Genomic DNA, 21,841 nt, shown 5'->3' on the forward strand with positions numbered 1-21,841 from the left:
CCCTGCGTATCCCTATGGGCAAGCATTCCCCTGCGTATCCCTATGGGCAAGCATTCCCCTGCGTATCCCTATGGGCAAGTGCTGCCATTTGTTTCAGTGCCTCCCTCTGCCCTTTACTCTCTCTCTCTGACCCACAAAAGGGAGTGACTCCACTTCTGCTTCCCCTTCAGCACTCCAGGTAAGAGGAGGCAGGTGGCTCCCTTTTGGAGGCCTGGCTTCCTGCCCCCGCAAAGCGCCTCCTGGATGCCTTGGGCCACTGCTGGGCCAGTTCCCAGGCAGCCCTGGGCCCACCTGCTCCCTTCTCCTTGAGGTCCATTGGTCTCAGGAAAGTCCATGGGGGATCCTAGAGTTGGAGGAGACCCCAAGGACCCCCCAGTCCAACGCCCTTTTGCCCACAGGAAGACACAACCAAGGCATCCCCAACGGCTTTTAGAATTTCAGATGGAATTTGATGGTTAAGCCATAGATATCTAAGACCACCCCTAAGAAAGAGAATGGCCTGTAATATGAGTTCAGTTACAAATGCATAATCGAGACTTGTGTATTATGACTGGTTCATATTCACAGTCTCAACATTTTATAGACTCCTATGAAATGGACAGAGTGGGTTTCAACCCTTATAAGTGGTGAAGGGGTTGTTGTTGTTGTTATTATAGAATCATAGAGTTGGAAGAGACCTCAAGGACCGTCCTGCCATGCAGGAATTCACAATCAAAGCATCCCTGACAGATGGCCATCCAACCTCTGTTTAAAGACTTCCAAGGAGGGGACTCCACCACTCTCTGAGAAAGGAGTAGATTTCTCTGTCAGACAGCTCTTAACTGTCAGGAAGTTCCTTCTAATGTTGAGCTGGAATCTCTTTTCCTGTAGTTTGAATCCATTTTGCTCTGGATACTATTCTCTGGAGCAGCAGAAAACGAGCTTGCTCCCTCCTCAATATGACATCCTTCAAATACTTAAACGGGGCTATCATATCACCTCTTAACCTTCTCTTCTCCAGGCTAAACATCCCCACTTCCCTTAAGTCTTTCCTCATAAGGCATGGTTTCCAGACCTTTCAGTTTTGGTCTCCCTCTTTTGGACACTAGCATAGTAGTAGGTGGATCCCTTCCCCTCACATTTGATGGCCATTTATGATGATTTCTAACTGGTGGAAGAAAGGCAGATTGGTGCACACTTTTTGACCCACAAAGCTAAATTCAGCTCTGCTGTCACATATTTTGGGCCGTTTGACAACCACACATTTTGGCCCGGTTTTGCAAAATGTCACAAGCCTTCATAAGATGGGACATAATACCTTGCTTGTGAAGATTAAATTCACTGGGGGAAAAGGTAAAGTTTTCCCTTTGACATGAATGTCTAGACCTAACTGACTGTGGAGGCATTGCTCATCTCCGTTACTAAGCCAGGGGAGCCAGCATTGTCACATGTGGCCAGAATAGCGCATGGGATGCTGTTACCTTCCCACCAAAGGGGCACCTATTTATCTACGCTTGCCCCTCCGTTTTCATGGACTTGTAACCTGCTTCTCTCACTTATATGTGAGGAGCAGATCGAGGGGGATGAAATGGGGCTTGAATATTGGCAGTTTTCGCAGGGGGGAGGTCCGTAATGGATCCCCCATAGAAATGGAGAGGTGACTATATTTGCACTTTTACATGCTTTCAAACGACTAGATTGTCAGAAGCTGGGACTAGTGACGGGAGCTCACTCCCTTAGACTTTGCAGTCTTCAGAGCCAGTGTCTTAACTGCTGAGCCACTGAGTCCCTTAAATTAACTGAATTGGGCTTTATGTTAACTGAGCCTTGGAAGTGGCATCCAGGCTAGAAGAGATTTATAGTGTCAAGTTTGTGGGTAGATATCCACTTGTGCTTTGTTCTTCTCTGTGGAAGGGGAGAGGACTGGAACTTGTCTTAATTTGCCAGATCTAGGGCAGAAGAGACTGTTATACTTACCCACCTATTTCCAATACTCTACTTTTGTTCTGGATTGAGATACTTGTAAGCAATTTTGAGAGCCAATCCTGACCAAAAATAATGGTAGTAATGTAGGAAAACTCTGGAGGGATAGAATCAGCTCTGTACATCAGAAGGTCTGCAAGTGTGCATGTGTTATATTAAAGCATCGTAATGTACACAGTTCTGTAAAAATCATATGTAATGTATAATTCATCTACTGGGAACATTTATGGAATGCAGAATATGTTGGATATGGTCTGCATTATTTTTCTAGCTGATGAAGTTTGAATATTTAAAGATTGGGTGTATTGTGAAATCACAATAGGAATCTTAGGAAGGTGTAGTGATACCATTTAAATATTCTTTGTTTTTTCAGGAAATGGAAGACAAGGTGATTAGTCCTGAGAAGGCTGAAGAAGCCAAGTTGAAAGCCAGATACCCTCATCTGGGACAAAAGCCTGGGGGCTCAGATTTCTTGAGGAAGCGACTCCAGAAAGGAGTGAGTAAGACTAGCCAAACAACATTGTTGAAGCTATCTAGTCAAAGAGAGCCTCTTAATTCCATTTTTGCTTGTGCTGCAGTAAAACATGCTTTGAAACCTGCACCCCAATCCTAAAAATCTTTTCTCAGTGGTAAAGATGCTTTGTTCCAATTGAGTTTCAGTGAAAGCATACCTAGAATCAGATTTTTAGAACTATCTGGTGCCTTCCTGGAAAAAAAAAAGTTGGTTTGTATACTTTGTGTACTTTTAAACCTAGTCATTCTTTACATGTCATTAGCAAAACCTGGGAACATTTTGTGTAAACATTTTGAAATGTTTCCTCTCATGTAGCTTCAGGGATTCATCAGTTCTAAGAGAAAGCAAAACTGTAACACAAATCCTGATTTTATTTTTCATTGTAAGGTGTATTTCAGTAATGTACACAGATTCCCCCCCCCCCCCGCCAAAAAAAAGAGAAGACTAAATAGCTTTCTTAAAAATGCCAACTAAAACTGTTCTTATTTTATATTAGTAGGGAGTTTTTCTTCACAGCATCTTCTTAAACTTTGGATACATTGAATTGTGCAAAATAGCTTGTCACAAGCCTTCTGAAAATAGATGAGACAGACATCTTTATATAGTTTACATATGAAGATTAAATTAACTGGCAAAGCCTTGACCACTGACTTTCAGTTGTTCTAAGACTATTCTAAACTTTCTTAATTCTTTTGTGTCCTGGTTAAGGGACAGCTTACTGACTTCCATTCAGGTATTGATTACATCAAGGAAGCAGATTCCCCAAGGGAACACAAATAGCTTTGCTTGTACATTTGTGTAACCCCTTTAACATTTGAAAGGTGCTTCTGAAAGGATTCACAATAAAAGCAGATGCAGTATTCAGAGTGTTACAGTAGGTGCTCTTTTCTCTTTGCTGCTGTGTGGTAAGGTAATCTTTTATTTCATGACTCACCAATGGCAGGTGTGGTATATGTACACATATGAGAAATAAGTCTTAGATGTATGGTTAGCACAGTATATTACATTTTAATCCTGCCCTGACTTCAAAGCTTAGGTTGACATAGCTTCTCTTAACCCCATGGCAACTCCCCCGCCCAGTTCTTTCAAAAAGTCTGTGATGTAAGTTAACTTAGGACCGAAACAGACAGGCCAAATTAAAGCTGCTTCGGGTCACTTTGGAGGTATGCTGTTTAAATGATGCATGCATCCTAAGAGGCCAGAAATCACGCCAAAGCCAATCTCCAGTCCTAAGGACTGGAGCACAGCTTTGGAACAGCTTCTAGCCTCTTAAGATGCATGTGTCATTTAAACAGCATTCTTCCCAAGTGACCTGAAGCAGCTTTATTTTGGCCAGTCTGTTCAGGCCCTTCGACTACCTAGCCTGGTATTAACCACTACTCCACTAAGACTCTCAAAGAGAAACAAATGAAAAGGAGATGAGTTGTTAATGTATACCTTGCAGTCATTTATCCAAACGATGACTGTTTGTGAGAAAATACTAGCAGCCAAGATTACGACTCTGTTCATAATCTTATCACACAATATTCTTTATGGTTTTACTGGGTTGAAATCTGTTCAGACTGTACTTCATTCTTGCGCGTTTTGGATTCCCATACTTGCCTTGTTCATTAAGCTAGACAATATGCTGCAAGCAATCTTGGGTGTTTGATGATAGTCAAGCCAGCTTCTCCACCATTTACAAAGTTGGTCTTCAATTAACAGGCTACATTTGACTAAGTATAACTGTTTTGTACAATTATTAGCTTAATTTTTTAAATACAGTACACATGAGCTAAATTAAATAATCTCAGACAGCTAATTCTTATATGTAAGCCTTTCTGTTTTACTTATTTCATTGACATTTTGCTTTACAGCAAAAATATTTTGATTCTGGGGATTACAATATGGCAAAAGCAAAGATGAAGAACAAGCAACTCCCAACGGCAACTCCTGATAAGACTGAAGTTACAGGTGACCATATTCCCACACCACAGGACCTCCCGCAGCGGAAACCGTCTCTTGTTGCCAGTAAGCTGGCTGGCTGACTAGACTGACAGAACTGCATGAATCTTCTCATTCCCTTAATCTTTCCTTAATAGTTAAACTTCTCACATTTTTGTTTCCACTAAGTCATTGACTGACCGCTTTGCAGGTAGTGGTAGCGTGTGCTGCTATTGTAAGAGGATCCTGTTAAGAATTCAGTTGTGCAGTCCTTGGATGAATTGAGAGCAATGCACTGATATAAAAAGGACACAATTTGTTGGAGCAATGTAATCTACTTGAAAAATGTACATATTACCTATTGCTAGTGTAGGGCTGGTTCCAGCAATTGACATAGCAAGATTGATTTTTTTTAATGTTTCTGCTTTCTTTAGTTTCCTCAGTTTAACAGAGTAGTATGTTTGTACTGAATACAACCTCTTGTGTTTCTTCTTGTGTTTTGGTTTTAGACTGCAAGTTGCTAGAAGGTAAAGCATGTAATTAAAGAAGATGGGGCTCTGACTTAATTTGTGTATCTGCTCTTGAACTTGAATGGCCTTAAACCTACGTCAGCTTTAACAATAGATTTTTTTACTTGGGCAATATTTGCTCGTTCTGGTGTACTACTTGTAAACCTTGTGCTTATTGACAACTGCCTGTTGAAGCTGGTATTCCATTTGGTCCTATAATGTAGAACACATTTTTAAGTGGATGAAGTGTGCATGTGCATAGACTGAATTCACTTTTGTGCCATTTATGTAAATAAGATCGTTTTGCACAATTTTTGCAACTTATCTGTTGACTTTACATTTTAAAAAGTGCCAACTGGAAGCACAAATTATTCTGTACCTTTGGAAGTCACAATATTCATTTGATTCAAGTACCTTATTAAAAGTAACAGGCTTGTTTAGGTTCTCAGAAGCACCTAAAATACTATGCTGGATCAGCTTTGCTATTACATCCTGTGTGTGATAATAATGGCCTACAGTTTAAATATATACAATAGAGCCCTTTCATACTATACAATTATAGCACTATATTCTGCTTTCACTGTCTTGCCCACATCCAGTCAAATCCTGGGATTTTTAATTTAGGGAACTGATTACAGTGTTTAGAAGTCTTTGTCAAATAGCTTTACTGACCCAGTAAATTACAAAACCCAGGATTCCATAGGATGTGGCCATACCCATTAAAGTAGAATATAGTGTGATAACTGTGTTGATGGAAAGGTCCCACAGAACACTTACGCTAGTGTACCTAAGGTAGTTCCACTTCAGAGGGACTAAATGTAATGGCAAGTGTATCACAAGCAACTTGCAGATCACACTGTGTATGGTGTTCCAGTGCTATTTACTATATTTGCTTTTTGGCATATTTTGACATCTATAACGTGTAAAAACCTATGAATTTCAGGATATTTACAATGTGAAAATGTGAGTAAACTTTGCTGCTATTCTACAACACATACACATCATTTAGGAGTTCTCTAGAATGGGAAGAGAAGGCGATGGTTACCTTTCTGTAGATATTATTCAAGATAGTCATGCGAATTCTGTGATTTGAAAATAGAAGTGTGGTTTGTCACTGTATACTGTAAATGCTTCAGGGGGGACTATCTTACATATTGGACACAAATTGATATCTCACACATGTAAAGTCTAGTCAACATTGATGGTAGCATTTTGTGTTTCAGAGGAATTTTGTATTCTTGTTCCCTGACACTTTTTGAGAATCAAGCTCTCAGCTCCTTTTTTATTTTTAGGAGTGATACTTAAGGGCAGTGTTCCTTTGTTACATTAAATGGTTGTTGTGTTAGATTGTTCCATGATAACTGTCATATGTAGTCTGTCCTCTCTAAGGTCCCTCTAAAAGGCAAATTTAATATGGCATGATATGCTAGCAAATCATGGCAGTTAACTCTGACCTATAATACAAATAGCTGGATTTCAGAGATACTGAACTCTGTCTCTCTTTGACTTCATCCCTTTCATAAGCTAAAGTAACCCTAAATTTGATTCTGTACCAAAAGTGGATCTCTTTTAATGTATGGGTAATAGGTTTATATTACTGGACTTTAATTTTAAGGTTGTTTGTGCAAGAATAATTCTATTACCCAATTTGTTGTAGGGGAACATATTTTCAAATTATGTAGCATATCAGTTTTCCCTGGGTAGAAATGGTAGTTAATTTAGAGTAAATCCCCCTCTCGCGTAGGAATTCACATATTCATTGAATCAGATTTTACAGTGAAATGAAACTTAATAGACTAGGTTTGCTTAAAACAAGAACAAGGTCACAGATGAAGCGAACTTTTACAGACAGCTGTTCTGGTAAATATTCACCATTTATTTTTGTATGATTAAGAGCAAAAGCCAGACTTGTGAGAACTGACTGCCACCTAAGCCTAATAGTTTCTAACAGAAAATGACCAGGCATATTTCCTAATAGCTACTACACTAGATCACTGATATCTTATGGAGGGAGGTATAAATAGCCATGTAAATCTCAACATTCCATTGCCCCACTTATAATTTGCTATTTTGTATTGTGACTGTGCAAATTGTCCATGTCTGCCAGTGAACTGAACTAGACTGTAAAGAAAACAAGCTGGTGATCCGTGAGAATATACTACAGAACCAACCAGTTCATCCTACTCTCTTGGTGAACTTGTGGCTCGGGATAAACGTCAACAACCGAAGGTAGTTTGGTCATCTGTGCTGTTAAGGACACAAGGAGCTAGATCGACAACAATTGTAGAAGATCAAATGGATGGCTAACTTGCAACCTTCAGCTTACTCCCAACAAGAAAAAGCTGTAAAGCTTTGTGTACATATTGTATAATATGAGTTTTACCATTTGATAAATGACCTTTTTCAGAGATCTATCTGCACTATCGTTTAGCAATCTATCCACTTTATGCAGTAATTAGTGCTTAAATATGTCTATAATGAAGACAGTATGTTGTAGCCCCCCCCCCCCCCCCCCAAATCTGTCCGGTCATAACCTAGTGGAGTAATGAAGTGATTCAAAACTGTTCTTCTCCCCACACTGATCCCACCTATTTATTATTCTTGGTCATAGGAGAGTATGTGTAGAGGGCACAAAAGAACTGTTTGGTTTGAAATGTTCCTTAATGCGTTCCTGATGCTGAAACAGTGACAATTTCAGTTGCTCCATATCGCCACCTTCCCTGTATAGTATGCATAATAAATTCAACTACTTAGTTTTCACTGCTCTGTAGAAGTCTGTCTGGTCTTTTACTCTGCTCCCCCGCCTTACTGCATTGAATTTATTAATTCTGACTAAATAATTCATGCCTTGCTTTACGCGTCTTTAAAAAGATATCTGTGTTTTCTGGTATGTTTTCAACTACGACACTAAAAGCGTTCTTTACTGTAAGCTTACATACCTCAGTGTTTAATTTTTCTAATAATAGTATTAAAATATACTGACTTTAACTCTGTCATATGCTTGTTTCTGTGCTACTGAGATAAAACTAGACTATATCCCAAAATTCAGTAGTTTAGCAGGGAAGTTAATACAGTATTCAGCTATCTCATACTTGTCAGTGAAGATGAATACTTACTACAGTTTTCTCCTCACTGCATAGAAAATAATTGTTTTTGGCTGCTCTTAAATGGTATTCACATTTTCCAATAGGTTTCTGGAAATTACTTTGCACAGAAATACACTTTGGTTTTTTGTGTGAGAATTGCATAGAGGAGGAAACACCTAGAAACTGTTTGTTTTTTTGCTCGAAGCCCTACAATTTGCATTAAAATCGGATATATTTGTGCACAGAATGACTTACAAAACTTTACTTTTGCTGCTGTATTCTTCCCAACTGGGTTTCCCATCATTGTCATTTTTCATCCCAGAAATGAATATTCTTTCCATCTGCAGTAACTAATAATAAGCTTCATTCTAGATTCTTCTGATAAACTATTTGAAGCAGGAATACAACATGGTCTTTGATATGTTGGGGCATGTTTGTAACCAGATTTGAACACATATTTGCACACTAAACTGAACCTAATTTGATGTGATGCAACATTCTTTTGTTAGTTTTTACAAATAGGACAAACCATTATCTTCCCTCTATAAACAAAAACATTTTGACTTCCAGGTTAAAACAAAGGTGCTAATAAAGTTTACCTCCTACTTGAACAAGGTTAACCTCCTTGCTATTAATCATTTATTTGGGTGTGCGGCCTTCGCCGGCTATTTAAGCAGTATTCAAAACTTACCTTTGACTTTTTAAATATAAACTCCAAACCATTAAAATTTTTACCACAGGCTTCTTTGATAATTATGGACAGTTTGTCCATTTCTGCTGTTTCAAAAATCTCAAGTATCCAGACTCTCTTTGTGGGTATCTCTGGGTTTCTCCATTTTTGAGGATATAGCAATCTAGTGGATAAAATAATATAGTGGTTCTAAGAATATTTTATGCTTTTAACCCCTTTACATCTATATGTGGGGCATCATGCCTCCCCTGCTCAATGTAGTAAAATAAAACTATTTTGTTTAGTGTGTGTATTTTTGTTCAGGCATTAATATACATATTTTAACATTTTGCAAGGAAACCACTCTCCTCCTCCAAGCAGATGCTCCCTTGCGCTCCTTGAATTTTATTTCCCCTCCAGGCTAGCAAAGATTTGGGAAGAAGTGGAATCACAGCATCATAAGAGTTGGAACAGATCCCAAGGGCCATCCAGTCCAACCCTCTGCCATGCAGGGACTTACAATCAAAGGCAGGATCAGGGCCTCCATGTCCCGTGCCCCCATGTGAGTCCCACTTCACCATTTGAGAAATACTAAGTTCAAAGTCTTAATATGTTCATTAGAATACATGCATCATTTAAGTACTGACCCAAAGCAGCTTTATTTTACCCTGTCCATATGGGCCCTTAGTCATGCTCAAAATGGAGGAGTTGTGTGTTCCCTATAGCCAGCTCCAGTTAACAACCTGGCTGCAGCTCTTTCAGCCAGCTGCAGTTTCTGAGCACTACAAAGCGCAGTTGGCGCATGAGCTTTAGCTGTGCAAACGCACTCCTGGTCTCTGCTGAAACCTGGGCCTCCAGACTCAGCACTGAATCCAGAAGTACCCTCAAACTATGAAGCTGAGTTTTCACAGGGTGTGTAACTCCCATCTAACTGAATCCTTATTCCTGGATATGTCTTTCAACTGGCCAGGAGCACCTCTGTCTTGTCTGGATTAACCTTCAATTTGTTTGCCCTCATGGCAGCAGAATGTAGGCTTTAAGATGCTGAGAGACTTGTGGCCTTTTTATTGAGTAGCAGAACTACCTGGTGCCTATTTCTAGGCAAGTAAAGTACTAGGATTGCAAACACAGACTTACTAGGGAGTAAACTGCACTGCATCTACTTCTGAGTAAACATGCATTACTTTATTACAGTCGAATCCTGTGAAGGTTTAGTGAGGGATGAGTCAGTGTCCAGCTTTCTTCCTATGACTACATTGAGGAGCCTTTAAGGCCAGGTGTTTGATGCTCTAGCTTACTAAAGGTGGACTTCATCAGATGCACATTTAAGTGTTGTGTTCAACTGGATCCTGCTAAATCCCTGATGCGTTTCTTTTCCTTGTATGATCTGGATGAACCATAGGCCACCAAAGTTTATGCCACAGTAAAGCTATTAACGTAATCCTAAGCATTTTAAAAGAAGTTAAATCCCAATGAGTATAATGAGACTTACTCCTAGTAAGTATATTTAAGCTTTATTTATTTATTTTTATTTCATAATATTCTTTGTGGTTGTGTAATTTAATGGGACTACGGTCGCAAGTTTAACAGAAGACAAATCCTGCCGAATAGAGTAGGAGTAGATTCTGAGTAAGCAGCATGCAAAGTCGGAATGTAATGTAAGTAATCCTTTGGGATTTCTTTACTACCTGTGTAGAGAATGCATGCAAAGCATAGACAGCGGGGATGCCTCTGTTCTTTGAGGCATAATATTGAATGTGGGTATTTTAATGTGTTGTGAGCTGCTTTGAAAAGTGGTATAAAGCTTTATAGACTCATAGAGTTGGAAGAGACCCCAAAAAGGGCCATCCAGTCCAACCCCATTCTGCCATGCAGGAACTCTCAATCGAAGCATCCCCATTGACAGATGGCCATCCAGCCTCTATTTAAAGACTTCCAAGGAGGGAGATTCCACCATTCTCCGAGGGAGTGTGTTCCACTTTATTGTCAGGAAATTCCTCCTAATGTTGAGGTGGAATCTCTTTTCCTGGAGCTTGCATCCATTGTTCTGGGTCCTGTTCTCTGGAGCAGCAGAAAACAAGCTTGCGACCTCCTCAGTATGACATCCCTTCAAATATTTAAACAGGGCTATCATATCACCTCTTAACTTTCTCTTCTCCAGGCTAAACATCCCCAGCTCCCTAAGTCGTTCCTCATAGGGCATGGTTTCCAGGCCCTTCACCATTTTAGTTGCCCTCCAGTTTCTCCATATCCTTTTTGACTTGTGGTGCCCAGAACTGGACACAATATTCCAGGTGGGGCCTGACCAAAGCAGAATAGAGTGGCACTATGACTTCCATTGATCTAGATACTATACTTTTACTGATGCAGCCTAAAATCGCATTGGCCTTGTTAGCTGCCGCATCGCACTGTTGACTCATGTTCAACTTATGGTCTACTTGGACTCCTAGATCCCTTTCACACATAGTTTCGTTCAGCCAGGTGTCCCTCATCCTATATCTGTGCATTTTATTTTTCTGCCCTAAGTCAGGGACTTAGCCAAGGGGGAGGGTTCTTGGGGTCCGGACCCCCCTTCCATTAGAAAAATGAATGGTGTGTGCTGCTGCGCCGCTGCACCCAAGCCCCATTATAATGGTTGGACCCCCCCCTCCTTCCTAAAATCCTAGCTACATCCCTGCCTAAGTGAAGATGTCTAGTGTCCCAAAACACACTCTGCAGAAGCAACAGCCCAGTCCGAGGCCCTCCGGCTGCCCTGGCTGAGCGCAGCGCTAGGGAACCCTGGGAGTTGTAGTTTCCTCGTGGCCCCAAGGGGCAACCTCTGACAAACACTACACTGAACCCCAGAGTTTTAGGGCAGTTAAAGCAGCCTCGAACTGGGTCATTGTTATCATTATCATGACTTCTGCAGTGTGTGTGTTTTGGGCTGAACTCCTGAAGGGCGCTGCTGCTTCCAGGCTCTGCTTGTCCTCCAGTCCTCCATCCTTGCTCTGGAGAGGCCCTCCATCTTGCAGCCTCAGCCGGAGGGAGGGACCCACAATGCTGCGGCGGCGGAGGAGGAGGAGGCCTTCCCATCGGAGGCATCCTCCTCCCCTTCATCCTCGCCATCCTCCTCCTTCTCCTCAGGTACCAGCATTGACAACAACATGGCGAGGAGCTGCTGCTGAGGAGGAGGATCCCTCTTCACGGTCCCTTCTTTCGGCGGCCCCGCCCCGCCTTCCCCCGCCGCCGCCCTGAGGCGAAAGAAGGACTCTCCCCGCCGGCTCCAGCTCCCGGGGGAAAGCATGGCGGCCTCGGAGCTTTACACGAAGGTGAGGGAGAAGAAAGAAAGAAAGGAAGGGCGCGAAAGGGGAGCAGCCCTGAGGGAAGGGAGCCAGGCTCTGGGAGGGAGGGAGGGTGGCGTTGGCATGGAAACGGCCCTCGGGTGCCTGGCAACGCCGCGGGGGGAGGGAGGGGGAGGGGGAGCGGGCCCCAAAAGAAGGCCCTCTGCAGGCCCTAAGAAGGCCCTGAGGGAAAGCAGGCCTACTCCATTAACACCCCCCCACACACACACACAGCCTTTGCCTTCCTGCACCTGTTTTGACACTGGGGGAGGTTGAGGCAAAGGGCCCTTTGGTGGCCTCATCCCCCCCCAACTGGCCCTTTGGTGCCCCCTCCCCAGAGCCATTTATGATGGGGGCCAAGGGGAAGTCAAGGCAAGGGGCCCTTGGGTGCCCCCTCCCCAGAAGCTGGAAGCCCCATCCAAGAAGCCACAAAGCTGTAGTGGCAGTGGGAGGGGGAGGAGGAGGAGGAGGTAGGGATAAGGGGGTGGCCCTCCCCACCTGGCTCTTTGTGCCCCCCTCCAAGCCACAAAGCCATCTTGACAAAGGGTCAGGTGAGGTAGAGGCAGGGGCCTTTGGGTGGCCTTCCTCCATCTGGCCCTTTGTGGCTTGAAAGAAAGGCCCCTCCAAGCCACAGAGCCATTTCAGTAGCAGGGGAAGAGGAGGCCAAGGCAAGGGTCCTTTGTGGCTTGGGAGAAGAAGGGTGACCCCAGACCCTCCTTGTCCAGGACCTGGCCTCCACCTCAAACTTCCCTCCAGGAGGAAATCACAAGAGAGGCCCTCCATTTTGAGCTTGACTAAGAAGCATGGCTTTGGTCATGTTCTCCGTCTTTCCCCCCTGAAGTGTCCTCTGTTTTGTGGTGCCTGGGCTTCCTTTGCAGGCGGCTAGGGCATCTGGTCAGCATGGCCTCATGGCTCCTCTCCCTCAAGGGCCTCCTTGGGCAGAGGAACATCGCTTGCTCTCCATCTCATGTCCTTCTCCTCCCCTTGCCCCTTGGTCTGTTTTTGGCATGTGTGTAAGCCATTTGCAATGGGGGAGGGCACGCTTTGCCTACCTACTGCATTGCTTTGCCATCCTCTTCCTCAGCCTTTCTCTCCTTGCAGTCTTTTGCATCCTTTCCAGACCAAAAAAGAGGAGACTTGTAGTCCCTGAATGGCTAGCAGCAGCAAAAGGGCATAAGCTTTGGATGAAGCGCAGCAGTACTTCCCAGGCTGGCTGATGTGTTTTTGTGTTTTGTGTGCGTTCAACTCATTTCCAACTTATGCCAACCTTAAGGTGACCCTCAGCCTCAGGTGAAGGCAATGGCAAACCTCCTCTGAACAAATCTTGCCAAGAATGTCCCATGGTATTGGTTTGCCTTAGGGTTGCCATAAGTTGAAGGCACATAACAGGAAAGTCAAGCCTATCAAGGGGTTTTCTTGGCAAGATTTGTTCAGAGGGGTAGAATTCAAAGATATAGCCATGTTAGTCAGTAGAATCGGTATGTAGAGAGAGTTCGTTGCACCTTTGAGACCAACTGAAATAAGTTAGCACCATGAACTTCTTTCGTAGATTACAGTCTACTTCCTCAGATGCCAACTTCTTTATTTCAGTTTGTCTCAAAGATGCTACAAGATTTCTCTATATTCTGTTCAGAGAGGGTTTGCTATTGCCATCTTCTGAGGCTGAGAGAGTGTGGCTTGCCGAAGGTCAGCCAGTGGGTTTCGTGGCTGAGCTGGGAATCGAACCCTGGTTTCCAGAGCTGTAGTCCAACACTCACACCGCTACACAAGTAGGGCAATGGCAAGTCTGTTTTTACAATCTGCCACCCCATTGGCTGCCACTCTTTCTTTTCTTTCTTTCTTTTGTTCGTTCGTTCGTTCTTGGAAATGTGCTGTGGATCAACAGCTGATGGCTTGTGGACTGTCACCAGTGCATGGACAACTACTGTATATACTCAACTATAAGTCAACCTCATGTATAAGTCGAGGGCAAGTTTTGGGGCCAAAATTATGGATTTTGATATGACCCATGGATAAGTTGAAGGTAAAACTTAGGGGCATTGAGCAAAGGATCTAAAAAGATGAAGTAAAGCAAAACAATGTCAAAGAACTTACAACATTCCAGCAGACATAGGTCTTTGTTCTCACTCCTATGGCTGGATAGATGAGAGAGTAGGGGGATTGGTGCTTCCAGGACAAATTATACTCTTGCCTTTGACAAGGGGATGGTTCCTTCTTTTAAATTAGAGTTAAAACACAGTGGGGCTGAACAGACAGGCCAAAATAAAGCTGCTTTGGGTCACTTTGGAGGTATGCTGTTTAAATGCTGCATGCGTCCTAAGAGGTCAGACGTTGCACCAAAGCCATGCTCCAGTCCTAAGGACTGGAACACAGCTTTAGTACAGCTTGCGGCCTCTTAAGATGCATGTGTCATTTAAACAGCATACCTCCAAAGTGACCCGAAGCAGCTTTATTTTGTCCTGTGTGTTCAGGCCTAGTACTTACATTGACCCATGGATATGTCGACTCAGGTTTTTCGGCCAGTTTTTTGACCTAAACTTTTAGACTTGAGTTGCACTGTGCTACAAGTCCACTGTGCTGGATTCATGAAGTGTCATCTATGTAATCATTGACTGATGAGGACTCATGCGATCCCTGCTGCACATTTGTTTGAACCATTGTGTTTTGGGTATGATTCATTGGAATCAATGGTCCTTTCTTCTTTGGTAATGAAGTGGCCTCACTTGAGAATCTACACTCCTCTGAATTTGTGATGGAGTACAGATTGCTTGTCTTGGGGTACTTTTTTAAAGCCTGGACCTCTGGTCGTGGACATGTGATAATAGATGCGAGATGCTTTTTGGGGTGGATTTTACTTGCCTTGGTTTTTCATGGTAACCTTCAAAGAATAGAGAATTTCATCATAAATGTGACTAATAGAAGTTGAGATTTTAAAAATAAAATGTGAGAAAGAAGCAAAATGGACAGAATCCTCATTTATGCTTTGAGTGCTGAGCTCTTAACAGTGTGGGTTGAATCTCTATGCTCATCCATGTTCTTGTTGAGTTCCAGCCTTGTCATATCTCTTCCACCCCCAAAAAGGTTCTTACTTTTAGCCATTAAATGTCAGTCGTGATCCTCTGCATACTGAGTATAGTATACTGGGTATACTATAGTATACTCTGCATCCTGCATATTTGCAATATGGATATTGTAGGTAGTTGAGAATTTTGTTGGTTTAGATTCTGATACGCATTTTCTGTAATTTACAAATGTCACCATGAATTTGACAGAAAAAAAAATTGGATTTAGAAAAATCCAAATGTGAATGAAAATGTTACTGACAGATTTGCTTGTCCCTAGCTTCTTGCCATTAGCTAACCCTAAAAGGTATTTCATTTTGGAAGCTTCAGCATTAATGAGAGAAGCAGTGAAACTGATTAAAAACAACTGTTATCTTACCGTAGCACCGTGATGGTTGTCAAGCTAGGCTTTAAGTGTCTGTGGTTGCAGCTTCACCCACAATATGTTAGCATTATATGTGTAGCAACACACATTAATGGAGCTTCAGTTTTTAAAAAGAGCAAGGAAGTTTACCATGGACAACCAAGAAGTCAAACAAATGGGTGCTAGAACAGATCAAACCAGAAACCTCTCTGGAAATCAAATCTTGCTGAGAAAACCCTGTGATAGGTTCACCTTAAGATCGTCATAAGTCAGAAATAGCTTGAAGGCACACAACAACAACAGCAACAACAAGGGTTAACCTAGATATGTGAATGGCCAACTTTTTCAGCGTGTAAATATGGTGTTGATGCAATGCTTAGCACACAGTATTGTGGCCATTTGGTCTGCTTCTTACCTAAAAGCAGTCCCTATGGAAGAAGTAAAAATGTGTAGGATTACTTTTATAAGATGGCAGCGTGTGCTGTTAACCATTAATCATTAACCAAATGCATTCAGTCCTCTGTATCCATGGATTCTGCATTCATGGATTCAACAATCCATAACTTGAAAATATTTTAAACATCCAACAAGCAAACCTTGATTTTGCCATTTTATATAAGGGACACCATTTTACTATGCCATTGTATATAATGGAACTTGAACATCCACGGATTTTGGTATCCACAGGGTTCCTGGAACTAAACCCTAATGGATACTAAGGGATTACTGTAGAGAAAACAAGAAGCATCATTTTCCCATTCAAGTGCCCTTGATAACGAAGTAAAGAATTTTGCCACTTGGAGGCACTCGCTCTTCTAGTCGCTGATGTTGTAAATGGGCCTTTTTATAGTAATGGATGAGACTGCCCTTCAGTTCTCTATATTTCAACTCTAAACTGAGACCCATGATGCTCAGTGGGATTTACTTCGAAGCATGTAGGTACACAGCTTAGATGGTCTTTTGTTTTTTTCCTCCATTGAGTAGATGGCTGTCTTGGCACTACTGTTCACAAGTGGATTTATGTATGACCCATCAGAATCTAATATCCTTAAACAACACTTACTCACCCTGTGGGTATTCTGATATGTGTGTATAGTTCCTGGCAGGCATGGGCTTCTTTAATCATTGTAATCTAGTAATGGTAGGAAGTAGGCATGAGGAGAAATGAACACAGTTGTTTCTAGCCTAGGAATAGACAGGAAAGCTTGTATAGCTCTGAGGTCTCCTTCGCATGTCATTGCTGTTGTTCTGTGCCTTCAAGTAATTTCTGACTTGTCACAGGGTTTAGCAAAACTTATTCAGAGGGTGTTTGATTTTGCCTTCCTCTAAGGCTGTGAGGGTGTGACTTGTCTGAGGTCAACCATGGGTTTCCATGCCCAAGTGGGGATTCAAACCCTGATATTCAGAGTAAAAGTCCAATGTGTAAGCCACTATACCATGCTGGTTCTCCCTTCATATGTAAGAAGCCCTAAATCAGACTGTCTGTAAATAACTCATTTATTTCTACAGATATTCTGTGTAATGTAGTTAGAGTCTGGGTTGGATGATGAGTTGGAAAGTATCAGTCAAGGCAGAATAGTGATTATGGGGGGCCAGGGTAATGGGCATCATGGTCGGAATCTCTTCTGTGGGAAAGGACTTTATACTGTAGTTCAAACCAGAATGAAAGTATACCAGTTCTTTACTTGTATCCCTCAAAAGAAGTGGCTGTATATTAGGGAGAGATGCAGAGGAAGAAATTGGCTAGGAAGCATATGCTGACATAGGAGAAACAGTAAAATTATGTATGGAACTTTAGATGTTTAATGTCTTCATATATAAGAAATTAGATGTTGTTTGGAATAATTTGCAATAGCGCTTGCTTTATTGTGTTTTTTGCATGGCTGTGTTTTCCATGGCTGAAGATCTATAACCTGGTATTTTTTCTTCTTCTAAATACCCTATTGGTGCTAGATCCTGTCACATCTTGGAAGCTAAGCAGGGTTGTCCATAGTTAATACTCAGATGGGAGACCACCAATAATACCAGGTGCAGTACACCATATTTGAGATGAAGAAACTGATAAAACCACCTCCGAGTATTCCTTGACTACGAAAACCCTATGAAATTCACGGGGTTGTCTTAAGTTGACAGGTGACTTGAATTCAAATATACACATGAAAAGTTTACATATTCATTTTTTGGATTATTCTGCCAAGGATACAAGTTTGGAGTATGTAAGCAAACCTTTTCTTTCTAATACAGTACAACAAGGTCAGTGTATCAGGTCCTCTTTCCCTTTTGTCTGAGGCACAGAAAAGTTGTTAATAGTTTAGGTTCTTCCTAATAGTTGTCATTGTTCCATAAATGTATACTGCAGACTCAGTAGCTTTATTTGCAGAATTCCCTTCCCAGTTCCAACGAATAAGCGATAATGTGATTCCTAAGCTTCATTTTAGGCAGTTTTAAATTGTTCTATGAATGGTATGTGACCTGGGGACTAGAAAGCAGGGACCTACTTACTGACTGTGTTCCCTTAAAGTCAGAGTGGCTTCCTGTTGCCTATAGGCAAGCCTTTCTACAGTGGTTCCATACATGGCTGATGATATATCAGTGATATATGTTTAATTTGTAAGGAGTCTACATATGTCTTTAAGAACAGAGCATCATTTAATTTTTTTAATTTTTTTGCTTTTGCTGGCTAAGCTGAAAAAGCTTTTATGTTCCTCCTGTAAATAATCTATGTGGGTTAAGTGCACTTAACTCTGTATTGGATTGTGGCCATTGCTTTTACCATTTATCTCTCTCTGAAAGTCAGTGCTTTTGGGAAAAACAAGCAGTACCATATGTATGTTAACAGGCCACTTGCTTTACATTGAACTTGCTAATTGCATGTTCTCTCTCCTTATAAATAAATTCATTTTAAAAATCACAAATTTCACTTCTTGTTAACTGCCTTGGAGTTGACCCCGACTCATGGTGACCCTGTGGATGAGATACTTCCAAGAGCTTTGTTCTCTACTGCTCTGCTTAGGTCCTGCAGACCTAGACTGTGACCTCCTGGATTGAGTCCAGCCATCTGGCGTGGGGTCTTCCTCTGTTTCTATTACCCTCCATCTTTCTGTAGCATCATTGTCTTTTCTATTGCATTATGCCTTCTCATGACAGGGCCAAAGTACGACAGCCTCAGTTTCATCATCTTGGGTTCCAAGGAGAGTTCAGGCTTGGTCTGTTCAAGAACTTGTTTGTTTGTCTTTTTGGCCATCTGTGGTATTCTCAGCGCTATTCTCCAGCACCACATCTCAAATGAGTTGATTTTCTTCACTGTCCAGCTCTCGCATCCATACATGGTGATGGAGAATGCAGTGTTATTGGACCAATCTAACTTTAGTATTCAGTTGTATATCATTACACTTTGGGATCTTTTCTAGTTCTTCTATAGCTGCCCTTTCCATTCCTAGTCTTCTTCTGATTTCTTGACTGCAATCTCAGTTTGGATCAATATTTGATTCAAGGTGTGGGAAATCTTTATTTCAATTTGCTCATTATCTAGGGCCCGGTACACACGGGCACTTTGTGGCGTGGCAGTGGCGATATTACGTTCGGGAGCCACCACACACTCCCGAATCCTAATACACACAGGCGCCAGCATCATGGTGGCCTCCCATCCGGTGTTGCAAAAAAAGAAGCCGTTCTAGGCAGCCCTTTTTTTGCGGCGCGTCCGTGCTACAGCATGGGGATGCTGCAGCACAAACATGGGGCTTACAGGGATGGCACAAGCCTCCCGTCTGTACTGCCCCTAGTTTGAACGTATATAGATCCTCCTTGGTCATTATTTTTGTTTTGTTTATGTTCAGCATTAAGCCTGCCTTTGTACTTTAATTTTCCTTAAAAATTGTTCCAAGCCTATGATGTTTCTGCTAGTATTATGGTGTCATCTGCATATCTTAGATTGTTTATGTTCCTTCCCCCATCATTCCTCCTCCTTCTGAGTCTAAACCTGCTCTTTTTATAGGAATGCAGGCTTGCTGACCCCTTTGCCAATTGGAAACCATTCTGTTTCTCTATACAGTACTCTGTTCCAACAGTAGCCTCTTTTCTCAAATACATATTCTTCATCAGGACTATCAGATGTAGTGGCACTCCCATTTCTTTAAGAGCATTCAATAGCTTTTTATGATCTGTGCAATCAATAGCTTTGCTATAATTTATAAACCACATCAGATTTTCTTCTGGAATTCTTTGGTTTGCTCCATTATCCTTCTTATGTTTATCATGTGGTCACAAGTGCCCCTTCCTTTACTGAATCTCACTTGCACCTCTGGGATTTCTCTCTCCATATACAATTGGATGCTGCAGAATTTTGAGCATAGTTTTGTTTGCATAGGAAACTAATGCTATGGTCCTATGGCACTATGTTTCTTATAGGTCTTATATCTCACTTACTGTGATTGTTGAAACAAAGTTCTCTGCAGAATGGTTAGTCAAGTGAGCTTTTTTTTCTTGGTATAGCATTACATACTGTTTATTTTAAGTAGTTTCTCTGCTTTTGTTATACGAAATGGAAGACTTTTTACTAGATGGCAAACTTATGTCCTGTCAGCCCAATGAATCAATCCCTAGAATAGTTGCACCAGCAAATAAAATGCTTGAAGTTGTACATACAAGTCACAGTGACAGGGAAATACTGTAATGGTATGTTACGACAGCACTGGAAGTAAGGTGTGATATTTCTAGTCTACTGAAGCAAAGCAGACTTATTCTACTATCCAATGTATAATGCTTTTTTTTAATCTGGTTTATGAAATATGAGTACAGTATTGTTTTCTAAGACCTTAAATATTTCAATCCACTTTTTCTCACTTTGTTTTTTTCCACCTGCCCTTCCCTTTCAAAATAACTCTGATGGTTAGAAATACCCATTATTATCTTTTACAGATTCAGTCATGTGATAGCAAGAACTGTAGCCCATTCTTCAGATAAATAGGTTTTTCTGGGGTGGGGGGACCTGCCATAAAATTTAAGCAGCGTGGTAAAACAGAAACAAGGTTCGCTCTTAGCAGTTAAACACAGGCATGGGTGAACAGCACTTGGCAAACAGCGGTGAGACCACTTTGTAGGTTGACAAATCTGAAGCAACAGTTTCATTTTAGAGATTTTTCTGTGAGTGAAAAAAATACAGAACAAATGATCAGCTAAATTTTTCCTCAGAGGGTTTGAATACTGGGTTTCTTCTGAGAGGAAATGATATCAGCATGGGTAGGGCTGTCTGCAGTCTGGGAAGCAGAAGAGTTTATGAAAGCTTCTGTAGCTCCACATGGGGGTCACTGGGGGTGTGTTTTGTAATATGCGTTGTACAATCAAAACCTTGAAATTTAATTGGAATCTTTGCCCTTTGAGTATTGCTTCACTTAAATGGAATCAACAGGACTGTCTCTTACCAACGAACAAGAAAAAGCTGAACAAAATGTAAACACTCTCACTTTTGTTGGATATGTACATTTAAGATCTGAACATTTGAGGCAACGGTTCTTTGAATGCAAACTAAGGACGCATACAGACAGGCCAAAATAAAGCTGCTTCAAGTCACTTTGGAGGTATGCTATTTAAATGATGCATGCATCCTAAGAGTCTGGAAGCCGCGCCAAAGCCATGCTCCATTCCTTGGTGCACCTCCTGGACTCTTAGGACGCATGCATTGGTTAAACAGCATACCTCAAAGTGACCAGAACCAGCTTTATTTTGGCCTGTCTGTACAGGGCCTAAGCCTATTTTGGGCACTCAATCAGTGTGTAGGAAAAGCATGCACTGTCCAGTATATATGTCTTTCTTGGAAATAAAGTAACTTAGCTGTTGTTTTTCCCTGGCATAAGTGTCAGAAATAAAATAAAACATTTCTCATACAGTATAGTATGGGATGTGAAAGTGTGTGTGTTCTTAAGAGTGGTCATTATTTTTATATGTGAAGATCATTTCCGCATAGGAAAGAGAAAAAAAACATTGTTAATGAAACAGCCTAAATTAAGGAATCTTGGTATGGTTATTTTCCAAGTGACTCCATTTTAAGATATTTCCTTAATACATGTATAATAATGAGAGAGTTTGACTCTTAAATGCTTCTAAAACCTAAAACAAAGCCAATTTACTCTGGGGTGTGGCAGTTCACTAGTAGATAAGTGCTGAATAGACTAAAATATCAAAACCACCAACCACTCCCTGGATTCTGTTCCTTGGTGAAGTGACTTATATGAACCAGCACCCTGCAAGATTGTTCATTACATTTCTTTAAAGGGGATTAGAAAGAGCAAATTCCACAGCTGCCCTGCTATCCTCCTCTGTAGTAGTGAATTTGCACATTTATTTCTGAAAAAGAAATCTATTTTTTTGTTTGCATGATAATTCCACATATGAATACTGAAACACATATACAAGGGTTAATTTGCAGTACTAAC

At 41.5% G+C, this 21,841-nt stretch overlaps 2 protein-coding genes across 2 annotated transcripts in view; both read left to right on the plus strand.

Moving 5' to 3' along the window:
• ARPP19 (cAMP regulated phosphoprotein 19) overlaps positions 1–7,671 on the plus strand; it is an 8,065-nt gene extending 394 nt beyond the window's left edge. The window contains exons 2-3 of the mRNA XM_042475984.1: positions 2,336–2,458; positions 4,333–7,671. Of these exons, the coding sequence (XP_042331918.1) occupies positions 2,336–2,458; positions 4,333–4,503 (294 nt within the window). The 3' untranslated portion in view covers positions 4,504–7,671. The remainder of the gene's footprint in view (positions 1–2,335; positions 2,459–4,332) is intronic.
• Positions 7,672–11,794: 4,123 nt separating this feature from the next.
• Positions 11,795–21,841, plus strand: part of MYO5A (myosin VA) — a 101,939-nt gene continuing 91,892 nt past the window's right edge. Inside the window, exon 1 of the mRNA XM_042472446.1 lies at positions 11,795–11,972. Coding sequence (XP_042328380.1) covers positions 11,946–11,972 — 27 coding nt within the window. The 5' untranslated portion in view covers positions 11,795–11,945. The remainder of the gene's footprint in view (positions 11,973–21,841) is intronic.

This window comes from Sceloporus undulatus, chromosome 6 (assembly GCF_019175285.1).
Source record: "Sceloporus undulatus isolate JIND9_A2432 ecotype Alabama chromosome 6, SceUnd_v1.1, whole genome shotgun sequence".
In the NCBI taxonomy this organism is placed as follows: domain Eukaryota; kingdom Metazoa; phylum Chordata; class Lepidosauria; order Squamata; family Phrynosomatidae; genus Sceloporus; species Sceloporus undulatus.